The following is a 21,404-nucleotide window of genomic DNA, read 5'->3' as shown; positions in this document are numbered from 1 at the left end:
CCCCACAAATCAAATATGCCTCCGACATCACTGCTTCATGGCAGTAACTTTGCAGAGAGACCTGGGCTAATTATTTAGCTATTGAAACTAGGAGTGGGACTATTTCAGCTTTCTGCATTCTAGTTCACTGTGAAACATGTTTGGAATTTAAGCGAATAGGAAAAAAAGAGCATAATGTGAGAGACCATGTGTTACTTTGAGAAATTAGGGAACTGGCAAGAACAAAGCCTTGAAGTGTTACATACACATACCTATGTAACAGATCCAAAGTATAAAATTATCACAGAAAAGCTAGGAAATGGTGGTAAAATTAAGATAGGAAGTTCCCCTACTTGCATCTTATGAAGGCAACAGATCAAGCACCCTGACTTGGTAACAGATTTACTGTTCTACATGTTGTGCTTTCATCCTTGCCAAAACAAAAGGGAAACCATAAATTCATCATAAGCACACTCAGCAACAGATTTCATTTTGCACAGCTGCTGATGCATACGGATAACTTTCTTTGGTGTTTATTGTACATGAGTTCTATCAGTTTAAAGGAAACTCATCAATCAGAAGCAAAAAATGCTGTAATTTTTGAAGAGTGATCTATGAGTTCAAAGTAGTTTTACAGTCAAGGTATTTAGGACATTTTGTACATCAATTTCTCAACATCTACAGTGAGGTGGGTTATTGTCCACACACAGTAATGACTTTCAGAGTTTAATCTCTTATCAGTGGACCTCCTTTTGTGAAATCCCTAACAGATTATGTAGTACTACGTATAATCACTTGACAAATTTCATTTACTTGAAACTGAAGCTAGGTTTGAATCATACAAAGTGTGTAGGAGGAAACAGATTTGAAGTAGGAAAACAGAATCTGGTACTGGACAGTACAGGGATTTGTCATTATGTTTGTATCTGAACTGTTTAACAATAAATGAAACAATTCCACTTGGCAAAATGTATTAGTTGTGTACCAGCTGCTTATGCCTCTGAGATACTTAGATTGCTTAAAAATGACACAACAGGTTCAAAAGTATACAACAACTCATGTAAAAAGGCAGTAGAAACGTCAGTAATTTTGTTGCTGCTGTATCATTTTGCAAAACACCATTGCTGTAATTCATACACAGTCTGCCACACTGAAGAGGGACATTCACTTGTCATAAATGATATGATGCAGAAACAAAACATCTTTTGGTAGCTGAATCTACCCTCTGAAGTTCAGCACTCCAGACCAAATAAATCATCTGTAAGGAAGGCTGGGATGGATGAAGCACCTCTCCTTCTGCGCCTCCATCTCCCTACCGCAGGACCACTACCATGGAATTGTTCTCTCCCTTAAGCAACAATTCCTGGTGATTAACAGATCCTGAAATCTCATGTTGTGAAACTCATTGCATTATTCTCCATTACTATACCACAAGCAGATCTCTACAATAGCAAAATTTGCCGGACAAAACCACAGAAAAGGAATTTAAAAATAAAAGTAGCATTTGCATCAAGCTAGCTACACAAACATTACGAGATACTATAACATATTATATGGTATTATAACCTAGGTCTCCCACACTGCATTGCAAAACCTGGCTACATGGCCAGCCTCAATGAAGACACCAGATTATGGTTCTGAAAACAATATGCAAACACACAGGCACACGCTACCTCTGTAAACCAAATTTACCAAAATCTATCAAAGATGCAGCAATAACAAGAATTCTTTTGCAAACATCATTTTGGGTAGGGTTAGGACAGATTCAGAGCAAATACAGACACAGACAGAAAGACTGCCGCTCTATTAATTTGTTGTCAAGCCATGCAGGAAAGGATAGCTGAAAGCCCGAAGATGCAGTAATGATTGTTTAAGAGCTATTTGAAAAAGTGACAGAACTGGCCTAAACCTCTTTAAGCCCCCTGAATGAAAAGATTTAAACAGGCTATTGTTAGACCCCTGGGTACCTTTTTTCTCTTGGCTTTGTTCTGCATTTTCCTCTGCTGCAGTTTCCATGGCTGGCTTCATACCATCCACCAAAAATGCCGCCCCCCCCTCCCCCCCCAGCAAGCACTTTTTCTCTTCGCCTCCTTTCTCACTCCCTTCCGTCTCCTATTTACAGCGGCGGTGATTGAATGGCTCAGTTCTCCCCTACAGTAGATTACAGTCCTTTCCAAAACGCCAGAAAAGTCTTGTCAGCTTCAATTTCGCTCCGCTGACTGGTCCACGAGGAGCGGTGCCAGCAAGCGCTCAGCCATACGTCACCGCGGTCCCCAGCTATAAAATAGCCATCCTGCTCCTGACCGTGCCTCCACTTGCCACGTCCTGGGGACCAGCATCACTAGCTCAAGCCCCCTTCCCCTTGCCCTCCGCTCTCCCCCTTTTTCCCTGTCTCCCAACGAATGTTAATCAATTCTCTGGGCGGTGAATGGATCAGTGACATCGGGAGGGGAGATACAGGCGAGAAAGAAAGGAGCCCCCTGGCCACCATGGGGTGAGCCCCCCAGCTGCCGTCTCTAAGGGGAGTGCACGCCAGCATACAATCTCAAGGTTCCCTTTCCCATGGGACTTCGTAATTATGCTTTGCATTTTGATTTATTCCACATGCCCTCTGCTCTTTCAAGGAGCAGGGGGCGATGGGTCTGCTCTCTCTGTTTGCTTTCTTTGCTGACTAAGTTCCGCTCACCCACGGCAAAAGACTCTGTGAGAGAAGCATAAAAGCAAAAGTGGGTATGTATATGTATATATATATATATATATATAAAATACATGGAAAATTTAAATTCTTTCTCTGACCAGCAAGCGCGATGGAAAAAAAGGCACAAGTAGAAAGGAAGCAAGCTCAAGTGACTTAAAATGCATGTGCAATACTTTAAAGGAAAAAATGTTTAAGAAAACACAGCTTGGGTTTTAAAAGAATGTCTGTCGTTAGAGACCTAAAGCCATGCTTAGAAGTGAGTGCAGAGCTATTGTTAAGGACATGTTTGATGCTCCCCCAGATCCAGACAGGCTGCAATATGATCTAACAAGCTGTACTAACCTGACTCTGGCAGCAACAAAGCCAGGACACATCTATGCTGCACTGTGTGAGGTGAATTTAGGTGTGCACAGACTGCTCTTAGCTGGGGAAACACAGAGCAAGGCAACACCGTGCAGGACTTCCTTCCAAACCCCAAAATAACATATTTAATGCTGCACTGAGGCTAATTAACCTCACCTATCACTTTGCTTGTCTCAGTGGCTTCACAGCATGCCACACTGCACAGAGCAGACATGCCCAAAGGGACCCCTTTTTGTGTGTAGGATGATGGAGCAACCATGGAGCAATGGCCTTTGCAGTCTGGCAGGCTTTGCTGGTCTAGCCACCACAGCCGATCCTGCAGGCTGCAAAAATGCCTAGCAGATTCAGCAAATGCTGGGGATGTTAAAACCTACACGCTGCATGTTCCATATAACAGATTCAACCAGGAGAGTGGGAAGAGGGAAGCAGTCCAAAGATTTGTAGCTTCAATTCAGCCTCTTCTGGCTGAAGTTACTACACCCACAATTTTGCTGTGCATTTTTATTTCTATAGGCGCCTAGTGAAAAGCACAAAACAACCCTCAGACTCAACCTTTAGAGAAAGTTCTCTTCTCTTGCAAGCAATCAGTGCACAAATCATCATCTCTTAACCACTGTCACCACAGTTGTTACTTTTCTTTGGGCATTACTGCTGAAACATATGCTTCAGCTCAGCTGCCAAGAGGTCTTGGGCTTACCCTAGGGTTTCATAACACACCATCACAAGTATTTGCCTAAAAAGCTTTCTTGGAGTCCAGGAAAAGTCTGCAGCTGAAGCTCCCACCCCAACAGACCTTTTTGTAAGCAGCATGAAGGTAGTATGTGCAGAGGACAGGAAGTATCCTCAGGAGCCAACATGAGACAATGGGTTGGGTTCCTGAGGGTAATCAAATCATCAACCCTGGCAGAGACCTCAAACCAGGTGCAAGTCGTATGTCTCCTATCTCCTTCCCCAGTGCCCACCCAGTAGTCCATATACACCTTGAAATCCCCGCCCAGCAAAACCATGTACTGCAAACATACTGTCTCAAGAAATCAGCTGAAAGGTGAAATTGTAGTTGATGTGTTTGCTGTATTCTTTTAACCGTTACTAAAAGTTGTTTAAATCCCACAGTCAAGAAAGGAAAGATGACTTCTTTACATTAGGGATAATGATTATACAAACAAAATATTATACAAAGAGTGGTTTTTGTTCTCTATATAACATTATTAAAATTGAAAAACCATAGCAAACACACCCTACTTGCTAAAAGTAATGTAAATTTTAGTCACTGGTCAAAACAGTTGATTGCCTCTGATATTAAAATTCCCTTCTTGGAATTTCTCATTGCTCATTCTGTACTTCTGCTTGCTACTGTCACAGTCCAGACCTCCATTTCCTAACAACTTTTGCTTACTTAGGAAGGTCTAAAATATTAAAAGATAACCCCCTCCCCAAACAAGCAAAGAAGAAATCAATGCACAATACCACAATCAACTTCACAAAAGCTTGAACTGAAGACTTCAAAGCCATCAATCCTAACTATTCAAAAGCATTAATTCTACCTACTAAATCATCCTCTAAAAGCTTCAAGTGATGCATGAGAGTAAAGTTCTGCCCACCCCCCTCCCTTCTTACTACTTTCCAGATTGCTGTAATGTATGATGGGTTTTAAGCACTTTCATCTTAAGTCATTTCTTAATCTTCCAACCTCTCCACTGTCATTGATAAACACAGCAGATAAAACAAACTATATGTTATTTCCTTCAGTGCCAACATGGGTGCTGATCTTGAGCTTTGAGCATTAATCTCAGCCAGAAAGTTGTCTCATCCAATGCTGCCTCCCTTAATAGATACATCCTTTTCATAATACCTGATGAGATTGGAAGACATCAAGTCTAAGCCTATGATAAAATGACAGAAGACTAAGCCATAAAGGGAGAAAAAACAAAAAACTTCTTTAAAGACTGATATTCAGCAAAAACCTGCTGTACAGACCAGGCTGATTTAGATAACCAGCAACTAGGGAAGGCAGCTGGTTACATTTCAGGAGTTCAGCCCAGAGTTTGATTTGCAGACCAAAATGAAAATGAAATGAGCAGAGGGCCTGATCAGTAAGGGCTTCTGCTGCTAAAGCACAGCTCTGAGCTGACAGCCAAACTTCAAGATGAATAGCAGCGGAGCAAAGTATTTGAAAGCACTGCAGATCAAGTCACATTAACTGCAAAACAGTTTTTTTTAATAAAGGTTTTAATCTATTTTATCTAGGTTTTAAAAAGCATTTAATCATTTTGTTCAGTCAAGAAAAACAGCCCAATTGCACAAGTTTAAAAAGTTATTAAAAAAAAAATTCTGTTCATGCGCCAATTCCTTTTGAACATCTATCTTTAATGTCACTGAATCTAGTTTACATTCCTGAAGGCTGAGAAGCTCTATCATGAGCTACTGCAAATTCTTCACAAGCTTTCAGGAGATGAATACACACTTGCCATTCCTACAAAGGCTTCACAGAGCTGTAATAAAGAGTGTTCTCACATACTTCAAGAGCAATTTAAGATTAGCCTATGAGATCTGAAACTCAGAAGCTAAAATACAAGACTGTCCCTCAAACAAGATTGACATGTATTCCAAACAACTAATCTTAAAGACAACTTGTAGAACACCCTTTTTCTTTTCTTTTTTTTTTTTTTAAGGAAATATGCCAAAAATATTCAAGAGAAAGCATAAATCCACATGCAGTAACTTGGTGTGTCTCTCAACACACCAATTGCTGATGTTCAGACCAGCTTTAGACCAGTTACCTAAGACTTGAGTATAAAGCCCAATCTCCATGCTTACTCAAAGGCAGGCAAACTTTCCATGTGTATAAAATCAAAACATGGCAACAAGCTTTTAGCTGTGCAGCAGTCATATACCTGGCAAGGACTTAAAAAAAAAAGCAGATTTGGGGCTCGTTCTTTCAGACATAGTAAGTTACTGGGAAAATGAAACCCAAATTAATGAACAAGTAACAGCGGAAAAAAATCTGCAGTTTTACCACAATATAAAAGATAGACTACTGAAAAAACATGAGTCTACACTGCACTTAGGGTTCTCAATCTTGGATTTCTGTAGAAAGGGCAAAACTAAAGGTTTAAGCATTAAGTAGTTATCTTTACAAACACAGAAAATCACTGAATTAACTGATGCAGGTAAGTCCAGGAGGGTAAGCATGAAGGTGCCAGTTCTGTGACCCTCTTAATAAAGCCCCACAAAGATGGCACTAAGCACTGCCAAGCTAAATGCTTGTTGGCAAGCAGGCAGGCAAAGTAGATGTCGTTCATTTGTTGGGTTTCATGCAATTGTCTGGCCAGCCTGCTAGCTTCCAGCTGGACACTGCTTCAGTTAACTGCAGTTACAGTAACTGGTGAGAATCAAAGGCAATAAACAGCCTAAATCCAGAACATACACTGATGCCTAACTTTTATTTGGAACATAAAGGGTGTCTGTGGGAGGGAGGGGGGCAAAAAACCGTTAAAGAGTGAATGTATGGTTCTGTATGGCTTTTCTAGTAGATAAATCTGATCAAGTTCTAGTCCCAAAGATGACTCAAACGGCAGATGTGAAAGCGACCAAAGGGGAAAGCCTGAAGAGCTATAATCAAAGTAAAAATGAAAGCAAAAGTTGATGATGTCCCTAAGCAGCTGGGAAGTCCATTTCTGCTTATGAAAGGCAGTTGATAGCATGAAAGTAATTAAAAAAATGCTAGATATTATTTCTTTATCCTAACTACTGACTTAGTAAGGTTTACCTTATTAACAAGTAAGAAAGGTATAAGAAAATTGTGTTTAAAAAACATAGCTGGGGAAACTGATAGACAGAACACGACAATCTCAATCACACCAAAGACTTGAGGAAAAGTAATACAAATGAAAACAAAACAGGCTACATCTGAAACTGAGCTGGAAGCAGCATCACTTCCTGCACTCATCTCCTGCAAGGCTGCCTGGAGAATCATCATGGTCTTGGCAAGCCATAAAGAAATATGCCGACAAACTGGAGCCCTATACTACAGCTGAAGGAGCACGGAAATATAGGAAACAAAAAGCAAAGACCTCCTAGCATCTCCTCCAGCAGAAGCTTTCATTCCGTAAGCAACATTCAGAGTACCAGTCCTGATGGTCATCTTCAGCTTCTACTGCAGCTCAACCATTTTATGGCAATATGTATAGTTTCCTACAAGTATAATACATGGCAAGTTTCAAATGCTTTAAATTTAAAATTAGGCAGCAAAACAAGGCTTTGCATTACCCAATCTTATATACATTTTCTGTTCTGCAGTGGCAATATCCTCACATTTCACGATTAATATATGAAGCCCTCCAACAGTGCTTCAAACACTCCTGCATCATTGTAAAAGCTAGGTTCTGCTAGGAGTTTGGGATGCATAAACACCTTTTTTTTTTTTCTCTGTCACCTTCACAATAGAGTGGGGATTCCCAGCTGTCATGCCTCTGCCTCAAATCACACATTCGGCAGCAGCAGGAATACTGCAGTGCAGCAGGAAAACAACAGGCTCAGGTCTTTTGTCTTTGTTCCCTTAATTTTGCACCCCAAAGACCATCCAACCTACTTAGCTTTTTCTATGAACCCTCTTCTCCAATACTGTTTCCAAAGCCTACTGCCATCTCAGAAGACCAGCAAGAGTTTCTAAATGCCTGGACATACTCAAATAGCATCCTAGATATCTGTGTCACACTTGCTAGCACTTAAGTAGAAGTGCCTCTTGTACTTGTAGAAAAGCTATTTCTGCCAGCGTTTTAGAAGGCAGCAAAGGTATCATTATAATACACTCCTGCTAATACAGCTGCTTAGTCTCAAAACACATGAGAGTTTGAGGCAAAATTAATACTGGGAGGCTACCTGTTGATTTTTTTTTCTCTACCTATAAATAAATCTAAACTTCACTGGGTTCAGCCTTGACACAAACTTATTCTTTTGCTCCACAAAGTCAGATTTAACCAGACAATCCAGTGTTAACTTTATATCCAGTTCTGATTTTCAAAATTGCCCTCCCACTCTTTGCATAGACTTCAGCATCCCACCTACAATCTCTCATCTATTCAGCGCTCGTTTTGTTCTTCATTCTTGGCCTCAGTCCAGTCTTTTCACAAAGCATGAAGAAAAGCTGGGAGGTATTAAGAAGTACAAAACTCTACAGCTCCCCAGAAAGAAACCAGGAGCATTCATTATGAAAAAGTACCTCACACTGGAGAGGCATGGGGAGAGACAGGGATGAAGACTCCTCCTGAATTTCATGAGGGATTCCATGCATAAATCATAGATACAGATATGCGTGTGTACACATAAGCAGAAAACACGTATGGATCTGTAAGCATATATACAAGAAGAAAGCATATGCATGATTATATACATATTTTTATTGAGAAAAAAACCTTACCAACATCATTGGAACCACAACAAAGGAATGCCAAATCATTCATATAGTCATGCAGTAGGTAATCAAGTTGATAGTGAATACACAGCAAAGCACCATTTGAGTGCTACAGCCTCCTCCAGCTCAGGATTTCAGGGCTGAAAACCAAGTCACTCAGTGTCATACTGGAGTTTGAGGCAGAGCTACACCACACAGCAAGACCACCATTTCTTAGGCACCATTACTCACCTCAGTATACCAGGTTGAACAGCTGGCCCTACCAACACTAGGCTCAGCTACACATTGCTCCAAGACCCACTCATGGATTATTGGGTAGTTGTGTGTTGGTGTTTTGGAAAACCCATGTAATATGGCAGCCAAAATGTTGATGTAAAAGAAAGCATCAAAATAATGATTAGTACAAGGTACTGAAATTCATCGTTTAAAGTTTCAGCACCTTGTAAGTCACCATTACTGCAGCTGTTTCCCTGATACTGAAAATTCCCATTCTAGTGTAATTAAACTACACGTTGGGAAAGATCCTGGACTGGTTCTGATATGCAGCTGTGGACTACCTGTTGAATTGCAAATATAGGTTCTGTTCACACACAAGGCACTAGCCAAGAAATTCTCAGTTAAGACACTAACGAAAGTCCCCAGTTAATCACTGTATGCTTTGCAAGAGCAGATACCCTCATTAGGAACAGGGCAGGACATTAACAAGTTCCACTTTGAGGGTGTCCAATTAACTCATCAACTAAATGTGTGCCAGGCAATTCTGACTGGGCTAGCTTTTCCAATCCCCTCTTTCTAGCTGCATCAATTGGGATCCCAGTCATGTATAAAGTAGCAGTTCTTTCTGTGCTGTACAATGCCTTTCAGAATGCTACCGGTGGACAACAACCATGGCCGCTGAAGTGTTTAACAGGCCTTTCACTTGCAGCCATGAAAAGTTAAGTGTGCATTTGGGGAGTTCAGCACAATTAAACAAACCCCACCCTCTACCTTATAAACAGGGACTAACTTAACCTGCCAACCACAAGCACGGTTGGAGCTCCGTCTGGATCATGTCACGCCTCAATTTTCGCCAAACCTCAGCAGTGGGTGATCCTGCATACAAAGCAAGCTCCGAGACAAAAGTGCTGCCGGGTGAGTTAAGGACAAAGTAGCAGCTTTCAACCTGGATTCCCAGATAGGCTGTCAAGTAAAATCCTTTGCCAGGGCAGGGTTATTCCCTACAGTATACATTTCCAATACTTCGTCTCACCTAATTTTAAGTATTACAAGCTCAGAGCATTTCAGTTGTTTTGTGGGAGCAGCCATCCTGCAGCCTGGCAGGTTTTGAGGCCCAGCACAAAGGAAGGCTTGCACAATGGCTAAGCCCCTGCCACAGTCGGAGCAGAAAGAACAAGATCCTGGCCTCTGAAATGGCCTCCAGTCCCTCCACCTGAAAAACACGCAGACTCTCTATTGAGCAATCCCACCCTGACACTGCCTAGCTACATCCTCATTTCCCTGTTTCTTTCCAAAGATGACATTCACTTGTTTTAAACAGCTGAAAGGCATCATTTCTGCACTATATCATGAGTCAGAATGAAATTCATTTAGCATCTACTCCCTTCATCTGTTCCTTTATCATTCCCATCCTGTTTTGTTTCTCTTTCAGGGTTTCAGCACATTTGCAACCATCTCTCTTGCACTCAGAGTTTTCCAAGTGTAGCCACTAAGTATTACCATTATGTGCTTGCTCTGGAGATCCTCCTATTTACTGAAAATTGCACTGGGTATTTTTGCTTTCAGTCATAATATAGACACACCTTGAGTATCTATTACCACTATCGATTCCTGAAGTACCATCATCTGCTCCACCTTTCTGTACCATTTGGAGAGGAAAAGAAAGCAGCTAAGGAGCCAAGGAAAGAAAGAAGGAATAGATATATTGAAAAAAAACCCACAAAAATCCCACAACCCCCTAACTCTAAACCAATGGAGAAAAGCAAAAGGCAGAAACAAAGGCCAAGCCTTTGTCTAAGGTTATTTCTTTGGTCCATAGGAGGAATTGTGTCTCCATATCAAAAAACTGTACTACGTCAATTGTGCACTCACCATTCTAGAGGAGACCCAAGTGATGTTGCTCAATGTGGGATAGAGCTCCTTTAATTGCAAAACAGAGTCTTGCCCATAGGTTGCAGTAAAAAGATCACAGCTTCTCATACCCAGCCTGAATCAACAGGCCTGATTTGGCTGTTCATAAGTTTCTGCTACAGGGAAGAAACTGAAGACCAAGCACAGCTTTAAAAGTATTTGTAAGCACTTAATTCCAGCTATGGTCCTCAGAAATATTTAAACTGATTGTGTGTTTGAGTGCAGCACATACTTCTATCGCAGAAAGAACATCACCAGATTGCAAATGCAATCAAAAGCCCATTTTCTTAGTTTAATTTGCTATTAGTACTCTGGAGGCTTATAGAGACAAACAAACAACTACAACTAAATTCTCATTGCCATTTTGAACTGTTTCCAAGTAAATATCATAGCAACATTATCAGAACCTCGAGTTCATTTAATCCCAAATTCTTTCCAATAAAACAACCCTAGCACCTGTTGAAAAGAAAACAGAAAAAGTAGTCATCCTGCGTAAACTGAGCATCTCCCCAGCTCCAGACCAACAGGGTCAGATTCCTGATATAAACCCCAACTTTAAAAAAGACAAGAAAAACTCCAAAATCCTAGGTTTTTCTATCTATCACACAGTATTTGAAGAGTAGGGCTTACAGATTTTTACTATATACCAAACACTGACGAATGTAGTTATCTCAACCTAAAACATACTCATATAAATGAGCTGTAACAGACTAAGTAGCATTTCACAGGTTCCCTTCTGTTTCAGAACCGTGAGGAAAAAAGCCACCCCAACTGGAGCAGCACCCATTTCCCGAGTTGAAGGCGTGTCTTCACTGAGGGAGCTCAGTGGCACACAGCCGGCAAGCACCACTGCCCCACAGCCGTCAACAACTTGTAAAGGAAGCAAGGGGACCTTGTCAGGAAAAATCAGTTATTTCAGCTTCAGTTGCACTTAGGGTGAACAGAAAGTCGCTGCCTGTGTTACCCAGAAACAAATTCTGGGTTACAGGGCTGCAGGATGGGTGATGGTGGCTGGTGCTTGCTTATATTGATGGCAACCCTCAAGTTCCTGTCCTGGCTGGCAGCAGGGTGGCTGACACGGAGAGCACTCTCGAGGTCTCCTGCCCTGGCAGCAGTGATGGGGGTCCTGGCAGGGTTTGGGGGCAGCTGGCGCCCATGGGAATCCACACAGCCCTGGGGCTTCACGGGTGACCGGGCTCGTCAGCCCTATTCAGCCCCGCTCCCCGCGCACAATAACCAGCAGCCGCGCTCCCATAGATACGGGCCTCCCCCTTCTCCCCGCTTTTATCATCCTTCATATCTCAACGATGACAGGACTGAAAGGGCTTCTGATGGGAAATGCGCTTCGAATTAGCATATTTCCCCCTGCATACAATGGAGGCTTTAAGCTGCTGCATTTTGAAAGTCCAAACAAAAGCAGCCCAGGCTGTTTTTAGCAGCGCTGTTTGAAGTTTTATTCCCCCTCTCTCTCCCAGGTCGCAAGCATATCTAATAAATTTCACTCTTCTGAAAAAAAAAAAAAGCAAGCACGACTGATAAAAGCTTTTTAGTAAATTATATTATTTGCTACATTTCAGACTTTAAAGAAATTAAAAAAAGCATGTGGCAGAGAGCAACATGGTGTCCATGCACTGATTCCACTGAACTGCAGGCTGAAGGTCCACCCACCAGTGAGCTTGTCTGGCTGTCCCCAGCACTAGCATGAACCCTGTCATCAAGGATTCTGGAACTCAAACACATTCACAGTAACCCACTATAAAGAATCCTGTACCCACAGCTCAATTTCCCCCCATATCAGCAGCACACTGCTGAAAATACCAGTTTTCAATGAGAAATTAAATCACTGTGGTACAAAGAAAAACAAACCAGCTCCCCCAGCCCCTTGGATTATCCTTTGGTTTAACTTGAGGGTTATGAACAGGAGACCTGAACCTCAGAAGTACAATCTTTATGAAATTGCTTCAAATTAGAAAGTGAATAGCTATTTACCAGGGAAAGGAGGGCAGCAAGGAGATGGAAATGACACACATAGGGAGGAGAGGAGGATAAAGCACTTCCATATCAAAACATATTTGAGCAACAGTGGCTAGGAGAACCAATCTACCTCGGCTCACTGTGTTGGTCTGTAATTGCTCATTAGCACAGCTGGATCATTAGGAAGCCAGTTTGTGGCTTTCCTGGTAAAGAGCATTTCTGCTTCTCCCCTGTGTTAAGCAGATTTTTCTCTGAGGAAGACATAAGATTCCCTGGTCTAAATGTTTCTCAGAAGAAGGGTTTGGTGTTCTGGGGCTTGGTTTTCTTTCCCTCCTATGATTTCCAAGGTATTTATGTAATTTTCTATATGCGGCATAGCTAAGAACAAAAATCACGTTCCTTAACAACATGAGACTACAGCAGAAAAGCAGAATGCCAATGAGATCCCAGGCAGGCAGCATGCAAGTGAGGTGTATATAGAAACTGTTCAGAAAAAAATCCTGGGATGCAGCCTGCAGAAAGAGCCTTGTAAAAGAAATGTCTGCTTTGTTCAGACTCTTCTGTTTCAGGGAATTTTCCTGAGGATCAGAAGCCATCTCCATTCCTTGATTTCCTTAGCAGCAGTGCTCAAGATACTCAACAGTCTCTGCTGTGAGCAGTTTGCTCTCAACCATCCACTTTTCCCCTGCCACGTGCCAAGCAGCCCACGCAGCACCATGCTCCCTCCTGCAGAGTGTTAACCCAGTGTTTTTTGCAGATTTGTACTACCTGGCAGGACAGGCATTTCACTTGCTGATTTCCATCAGAACCAAAGAGTTCCTGGCACTAGTATGGTATGGTGTCCATATGGCAGCTATGCAGCAGTAACGGAGGTCTAACTGTAGACATATTCCTCCCTCTGGCAGATGTTCTCACACCCTTCTCACCAAAACACCCTTGCAGCATCAAGCACCTACAGCCCGAAGGTCTGTTTGCTGATGACTAGCACTGTCCTCTGATGCATCAGCTCTGCCAGTAACCAGCCAACTTTCCCTCCCCAGGAAAGCTCTTCCTGGTCTCCAATAGCTCCACATTTGCTTTAAAGATGCGTTTGCTGTACTTGAGACCATGAATAACCAGATGGTGACTTTCTGACCAAAAGAGGCTGAAGGAATCTGGTTGGAAAATACTATGTATTATTTGGAAGTATTTTGCTACCACAGCTCATAAATTGCTTGTAAAGGCAGGACACACATTTTTCCACACTCTGAGGCACTTCACAACTTGATACCAAAATACTGGACAAGAGTTCCATGCTACCACATGAAAGGTGTCATGTCAAAGCAAAAGGAGGAAGGGCTTCCACTGCCCTTGAGAAGCCTTCATTCACTCATTAACAGCTGGATGAGAGTAATTAAGCAGTCTAGGCAGGAGACAGGGGAATTAAAGTTCAAAATGGAGACCTGTCTTCTCACTCATGCGAGGTTGAGCAGAACTTCACTTTATAAGCACTCCTTCCAAGATGAGTTGTCCAATCAACTGCCATGACAGCTTAGCACAGAAACAGATTTCAGTTCTATTTACAAATGGATGTACTTGTACTGCTGCAGTTCTTACAGGTAACAGAAAGGTGGTGCATTGGGTTTGCATGGCAAGGCTTTGGTAGCTGGGGTGGGGGGTGACTTCTGTGAAAAGCTGCCAGAAGCTTTCCCCACGTCCAAGAGAACCAATGCCAGCTGGCTCCAAGATGGACCCACTACTGGCCAAAGCTTCTCCTTAAGAAGGGGGAGAAGTTACTACACAGGAGCAATTGCAGCTGGAGAGAGGAGTGAGAGTATGTGAGAGACACATCCCTGCAGACACCAAGACCAGTGCAGAAGGAGGGGAGGAGGTGCTCCAGGCACTGGAGCAGATTCCCCTGCAGCGTGTAGTGCAGGCCATGGTGAGGCAACTGTGCCCCTGCAGCCCAGGGAGGTCCATGGTGGAGCAGATCTCCACCTGCAGCCCATGGAGGAATCCACACTGGAGGAGAGGGATGCCTGAAGGAGGCTGTGACTCCATGGGAAGCCCATGTGGGAACAGGCTCCTTGCAGGACCTGTGGCCCCGTGAAGAGAGGAGCCTGTGATGGAGCAGGTTTGCTGGCAGGAGCCATGACCCCACAGGGGAGCCACACTGGAGCAATCTGCTCCTGAAGGGCTGCACCCCATGGAAGGACCCATGCTGGAATAGTCTGCTCCTGAAGGACTGCATCACATGGAAGTGACCCAAGCTGGAGCAGTGCATGAACTGAAGCCCGTGGGAAGGACTTGCCTTGGAGAAGTTCATGGAGAACTTTCTCCTGTGAAAGGGATCTCATGCTGGAACTGTGGAATAGTGCAAGTTGTCCTCTCCTAAGGAGGGAGGAGTGGCAGAGACAACATGATAAACTGACCACAACCCCCATTCCCCTGTGCTGCTGGGTGAGAGGAGGTAGAGAATTCGAGAGTAAAGTTAAGCCCAAGAGGAAAGGGGAGGTGAGGGGAAGGTGGTTTTAAGATTTGGTTTTATTTCCTATTGTCCTACTTCAATTTGACTGGCAATAAATTATTTTTTTCCCCAAGTCAAGTCTGTTTTGCCCATGATGGTAATTGCTAAGTGATCTCCCTGCTGTTACCTCAAGCCACAGGGTTTTGTAACATTTTCTCTTCTCTGTGCAGCTTAGGAGGGGAGTGATAGAGTGGATTTGGTGGGCATCCAGCCATGGTCAACCCAGCAATGAGATCTAGGCTTCTTGGGGATGGGATCTATCAACAGAAACTTCAAGTAAAATAGTCTCATAACTTTGAACTTAGATCAAGAAAAGAGAAGGCAGAGTTAAAACAAAGCCCTTCACCGATTAGGAAACACTACATCTCACCCACCTGATTTCTCTTCAGGATGGCTGGGATGTGGAGAAGAAAGTAAGTTAAAGAAGTCAGAGCAAGGTAAAGCAGTGCCTTTCTTGTTGCTGATGCTCCAAAGGGACCTGACCACAGTACTTTACCAATCAAGGAAAACATCCTCAAATTCCGTTTATTCTTCAGATTCACTGGATTCAGACCAATGATGAATACACAGCACATGCTGCCATCCGCCGTGGCGTTCTGGCACAGGGCAGCACCCTATCAACAAAGGCACCACTCTTCCTTTCAGAAGGCCCCAGAAAGAGCGCTCTATTCTCATGTGATGAGACGGGCTTTTACAACTCAGATCACTACAGGGTATTGAACTCTGACAGTTTTCCTACCAAAGGTTCACTTGCTTTTTCTTGGACCCCAACAGGTATGATATCTAAGCTAAAATAAACCATCCTCATTACATTAGTTTTGGCATAACGAGTCGTAACCTTGCTGAAACAAAACTACCTTCTCACTTCCACACTAAGCGTTACTAACTGTCCCAGTATCCCACCTACTGCTACTTTCTTCTGTGCAAGTGACCAATATAGTATCTCAAAATACGCTTCATGCTTCAGCTTTCAGTGAGAAGAGAAGGCACAGAGGATGTTCAGGACATACTATGCCTGCTCCTGCAGGCAGAAATAGTTTCTGGTCTTCTGTATTAATCCCACGAAAAAACAAACCCCAAAACTACTGGCACACAACTAGAAACTGATTTACTATGAGGCGGGACATGTCCCTCATGTCTCCTTTCTTATCCTATTAACTCAGTGTAACAAAATTGACTTCCTGGATCATTATTTTTTTTACTACTTTCCAAACACTGCTCTGACTTGGGGAATCTAGCAGGAAGTATCAAGTTAAGGTATAGGTGATTTTCAGCATTCTCAGGATATGGTAGAGATTTGCCAGCCTAAAATTTCTGCTCTAAATGTAAGAGCCTCAGCACTTGTTTAGACACACACATACAGCTGTTACATGAAAAAGCATTCTGGGTTCCCAAAGCTGTGCTGGGACAGAGGAACAGGGTCCCATAAAATAGGAAAATCCTTTCAAATCAAGGCTGGAGAGTGGGGAACGCCAAATACTGGAGCTGGGCCAGTGGCCACATCATGTTCAACATCAGGACAGTGACGCAAGCTGGCACACAGCAGGGTGAGAGGAGAAAGAAGTGCCTCCCCACATCGCATCCTATGCATCCTGCTCATTCGTAGTTGAAGCGTAGTGCCTGTATGGAGCCCATCATTCACATCACAGTTCTTCACGGTCACAGGCATGCTGCACATGCTGATCCCAAACTGAGGAGGAATATCCTGTGTCCTGCTACAGTGGGACTTTCTCGTAGAGATGTACCTTTGAACAACTCCAGAAACACTCAAGTGCCCATATGCTTTGAAACATACAAACCCTTCTCTCTCTAACAGCCATACTCATGTTTCCTTTCTACCTCTGCTATTCCTACAACACCACAGGTGCTGACAAGGTATCATCCCTCTTCTAAATATTTTAAAGAGAAAAGGTTTAGAGCTTCATAGAAAAAAAAAAAAAAAAGAAAGAAATCACAATTAATCAAAGATGTAGCAACCAAGTATGTGAGATGCCCTACACAAGTCAAATGTAATTCTCCCACAGTTTTGAATCATCTGATGCAGCGTTAGACATGCTGGTCTACCCTCACTATTGCTCAGGATTTTTCCTAAGGACACAAAATACCTACTAACAATACACAGAGGTTCCCACTTTCCACCCCTACAAGCTGAAGCGCTGCTATGGATATGCTGTGCAAATAAGGCCTGTGCAATCCCACCAAAAAAAAGAAATTGCACACCCAAAGCTGAGCAGATATTCAGAAATGCAACAGAGAGGGAAGCAATGAAAGCAGCTATTTCTATCTTAAAATACTTGTAATTTCTACTATGCAACTCATCGTTTTCTTTTTAAAAAGTCTTAGCTTCTCAAAGCTGGTGTAAACCCTGAATTTGGAGACATGGGGAAAGAATATGTGTTCCTCCACAGTATGCATTTATAGAAGGAGTTTCTGGCTCCCTCTCTCCTTCAGACCACATTTCAGCCCAAATTTAACCTTTCTTTGATATACAGCATAGTTGATGTGCATGTGAGTGAGTAGAGGGAAAAAATGTTTTTGCTTGGAAACATGCCATTACAACAGTGTTGGAAAACAAAGTACATAAACCCAACAGACTCTCCTTTAGTGTTTGCTCAGATACTTTACAAATGGAGGACAGGTGTATTATCCTTTTAATGTATAAACTAGGCCAGAAAAATTGTTTTCACAAGCACAAAAATCACTTTATTGATCTTTCACAGTAAATGCCTAGATTTCCAGATGGACTCGAAACTACAGTGGTCAATTAGGTGCAACAGATACCTTTAAATGTACCAAATTATCTGAACAGAAAATGTTAACAAATAAAACAGGTTCCCATTCGTGTGTGCTACATCTTCCAGGAACAAGAAAGCTACTTTCAAGTTAACCCCGAGGAACACTTCAGTAATGTTTCTCTGACTTTTTAGCTATTTCTTTCTTTCACATACTATTTTTTAAAACTTTGTAAGAGTTTCCTAAACTCTTCATGCTAATTAGGTTCTACCACAGTTCACAAGATGCGGGCAGTCATCAGTACTCTTCCCATTAAGGACTCATGATTCATGAAAAATACTGAAGCTGCTTCAGTTAGTCCTTGGCATGGTAGCTCTCTTCAGCATTTATCTCCTGCAGAAGTATAACCCAGGGACTGAAGTGAGCAGCACAGGTTACATTTCTCTTTTATACCAAGTTTCTCCTCTTAATAGCTTTTGTATCATTTACCATTTATTTAGGTTTGTGTCTAAATGCAACATCAAAAGCATGAACTATTTTCAGCTGCAACAGCAGTATTTTATCCCTTACCAATGTTATCAATGTTTCTTTTTAGAGAAGATTTTACAGTCAGAGGCAAATGCAAAGAGAGTTTTAAAAGTGAGATGGTTAAGACTCAATACAACACTTAGGAGATACCCATGCAGCAGGGACAATAACTAGCAGCTATGACATTACATCTAAACACTGGTACCCAATACTTACTCATTAGTGTCCTTCTAGAATCTTGCTCCTTTTAAAAGGTTTCATTCTCTTGCCTTCAAAATAGCTATGATTTGCTAATACATAACATGTGCTAAACCTCCTCTGACAGGCTCTACCGATACAGTCATGTTTTTTTCCAACTTGTATTTTCACATCATTTGAATACACACATTGTCAGCCTCCTCTGCCTCCACCTCTCCTACGTTATGTGCAGCACCCATTTGTTTCAGATTATAAAAAGCCACTAGATTCTAAAGCCACTAAAAAGAAGTAGCCACCATATGGGAGCTGTGGGAAATTTGATCTAGTAAGTGAAATAAGACTCAACTTTAGAATTTACTGATAAACAGAAGTTTCAAATATTATTACTATAGGATGGGTTGCATTTTCCTTTTGAAGTTACACACAAGAACTGTGACCATCACCCTTGAAGAAAACGGCAAGAAACCTGTTTGGTTTTTTTTTTTTTTTTAGGAACAAGACAGATGGCCCTGGTTTCAAATATAGAAGACCTTCCTACACAAAACAGAGGTGATGGCACATGATACGTGGGTTGAACGATTTTTCTGGATACTTTCCCAGGAATATGTGCACCCAAGAGGTGAAATAGGATAAGAGAGAAAAGGCAGGGGGGACGATGACATACAAAGCTAGGAAGGAGGAAGCACCAAAGCAGCAGGCTCAGAAGGGATGCTGATACCATGTTTATGACCAAGGAAAATGCAAAAAAGCATAGCTTTAGGCAGATGGGTAGCACAAATGTACCTTTACATAGGGATTCAGGTTACCGCACTGATCACTATTTCTGGATGACTACAGGGGACTTGAGATGCGAGTAAAGAAATTACTTCAGTTCAGATGCAGGAGATGGCAGAGCTTTTTCAGACTGCACCCACCTCCCACATAAGTGGGAAAGCAGTGCTTCAACTCCTGCAAGCAGGCAGGGTTGTGCCAAACCCACAGTGGGTTTCACCTCACAATTGGACCACCTCAGGAACCAAAACTGGAGAATCTCCTGCCCAAGCAGCAACTCTGAACAGTTGTCTTATCACTCACTGTCTTCCTCCCCTGTCACGACCATAGGCTTGCTTTCTTTGTCTCCCTTCTGAGTAACTCCTCCTGCTTTCAGCCTGTGCTTAATCCTCCAGGAAATCTCACTCTCCCGAGAAGAAGAGTGCTTCTGTACATAATCTCCAGACAGCAGCTGTGACCCCGGCACCCAGAAAGGGGATCATTGTGCAGAACCATGGTATCAGGGATGAACTTCCCCTCTCCCCCCTGCCATTTATTTAAGGGCTGCTGGAAGAGCGCTGTTAGTTTATGCACACACACTGCCAGCAGTGATTTCTGCTGGCAGCTGTGGGGTGCTTGTCCCTTTGCCCTCATTGCAGGCTACCCTCAGAATCTGCACAACCATCTATTTTTATTTTTATTTTATTTTTTATTTTGCGTTTTAAGGGATTAAACTTCCCACCTGCCAACAGAAGGAGCACTTGTTTTTTTTGCATTCGGTCCTTGAGGCTACAGCAGTATTACTGAAAAGTCACTTTGTCCATTTTTAATATCCAAAAATATAGAACAGCTGTGCTTTCACGTAGTCCTTTCATATAAGAGTGGCTCAGAGACAATATGAAACTCAGAGCTGACAAGGCTCAGACGTGAACTGCCGGAAAAACATACCATATCCTCCCCACCACCTTCTAAAGTATTTTTTTCTCTTTTTCTTTTACACTTCATACTAGTTCTCGAGACACACTATCCTACCAGCACCAGTCAGTAGAGCAACAGGCATTATTTCAAAGCACAAGACTTTGAACGACCTACTTCTTCACAGCATGCTTATCAGCCTTTCAGCACACTCAGCTTTTATTATTCTGACACGAGATAAACCTTATGTAACAGCACAGAGCGTACTAATTTATGGGATAACAACATGGATGTGGAGTTCAGAACACTGCACTTTTGTTTCAGACTGTGGATACTTCCCATATTCCTAAGAAAGGCATATGCTGCGCAAACACTTTAAAAAGCATCCAAGTGGAATTCAATACATTGAAAGAAGCTAAAGTACCCTGGAGTGATTAACAAATGCACTTCAGCAGAATGGCAGAAGAGGATAATTAAGGACTAAACCCACAGAGATACTGAGACAAAATATCTCCAGCTTCTTCTGGAACTGATCAGAAAAGCCCACTTGTCCATTGATGGTGTATAGGCAGACATAAAAATTATTCCAAATCACTGCAAGTGACTACAAATCTTCCTATCTTCTAACACAAACCCCACTTTTGGAGGATTTAAGTGCTCCTATTTGGAGACACTGAGCTGAACAATACCTCTCCTCTGCCTCCTTCCTTGGCTAATGTTTTTTCCTCATGTGCAGAAGAGCGCTGGAAGCCATCCACCCTGGAGCTAGTTTCCAGCAGAACAAGAGTCAGAGCAAAAACAGTATTAAAAAGACAGAGCTATCTAAAACAGTAAAAATGGCAGGGAGGTAGAATGATGAGACTTCTTATTTTTCCAAAGTTAGCCTGTTTCATCTGTCCTTCATACTAGAGGACAAACACAAAACACCTTAAATACAAAGGAATGCGTTGTTTCCTCCAGCTCAATAAAAGTTTTCCAGACTCTGCTTACACAACCCAAGGCATCGTCTCCCCACTCAAACAACAACTCTGGTGAAAGGTAAATGGTCATCATCATCTTATAGAAATAGGCCACAACAAAGCTATCTTCTTTGCTCTGGTCCTTCCCCGAGTCTCCTATCGGCTCCCTGAACTATTGCTGATATCTAAGTCCTCAAGCAGAAAGAAAAACAGCCAAAAAGCACTCGCAGCACTTTCTCGAAGGCCGAGACAGATTTTCTG

At 42.4% G+C, this 21,404-nt stretch overlaps 1 protein-coding gene across 7 annotated transcripts in view; it reads right to left on the bottom strand.

Moving 5' to 3' along the window:
• Positions 1 to 21,404, bottom strand: part of GPM6B (glycoprotein M6B) — a 108,235-nt gene that overhangs the window by 30,206 nt on the left and 56,625 nt on the right. For 2 of the 7 annotated variants that reach the window (XM_065677431.1, XM_065677433.1), the window contains exon 1: positions 1,947 to 2,022. The exons of 3 other annotated variants lie outside the window; for them this stretch is intronic. In XM_065677431.1, the coding sequence (XP_065533503.1) occupies positions 1,947 to 2,007 (61 nt within the window). In that variant the 5' untranslated portion in view covers positions 2,008 to 2,022. Of the gene's footprint in view, positions 1 to 1,946; positions 2,045 to 21,404 lie in introns of those variants that run through there. 2 more of the 7 variants (XM_065677437.1, XM_065677439.1) reach the window with 2 other exon arrangements.

Source organism: Lathamus discolor, chromosome 4, assembly GCF_037157495.1.
Source record: "Lathamus discolor isolate bLatDis1 chromosome 4, bLatDis1.hap1, whole genome shotgun sequence".
NCBI classification, from domain to species: Eukaryota; Metazoa; Chordata; class Aves; order Psittaciformes; family Psittacidae; genus Lathamus; species Lathamus discolor.
Note: the sequence above shows the minus strand (reverse complement) of the source record. Positions and strands in the feature narration are given on the sequence as shown.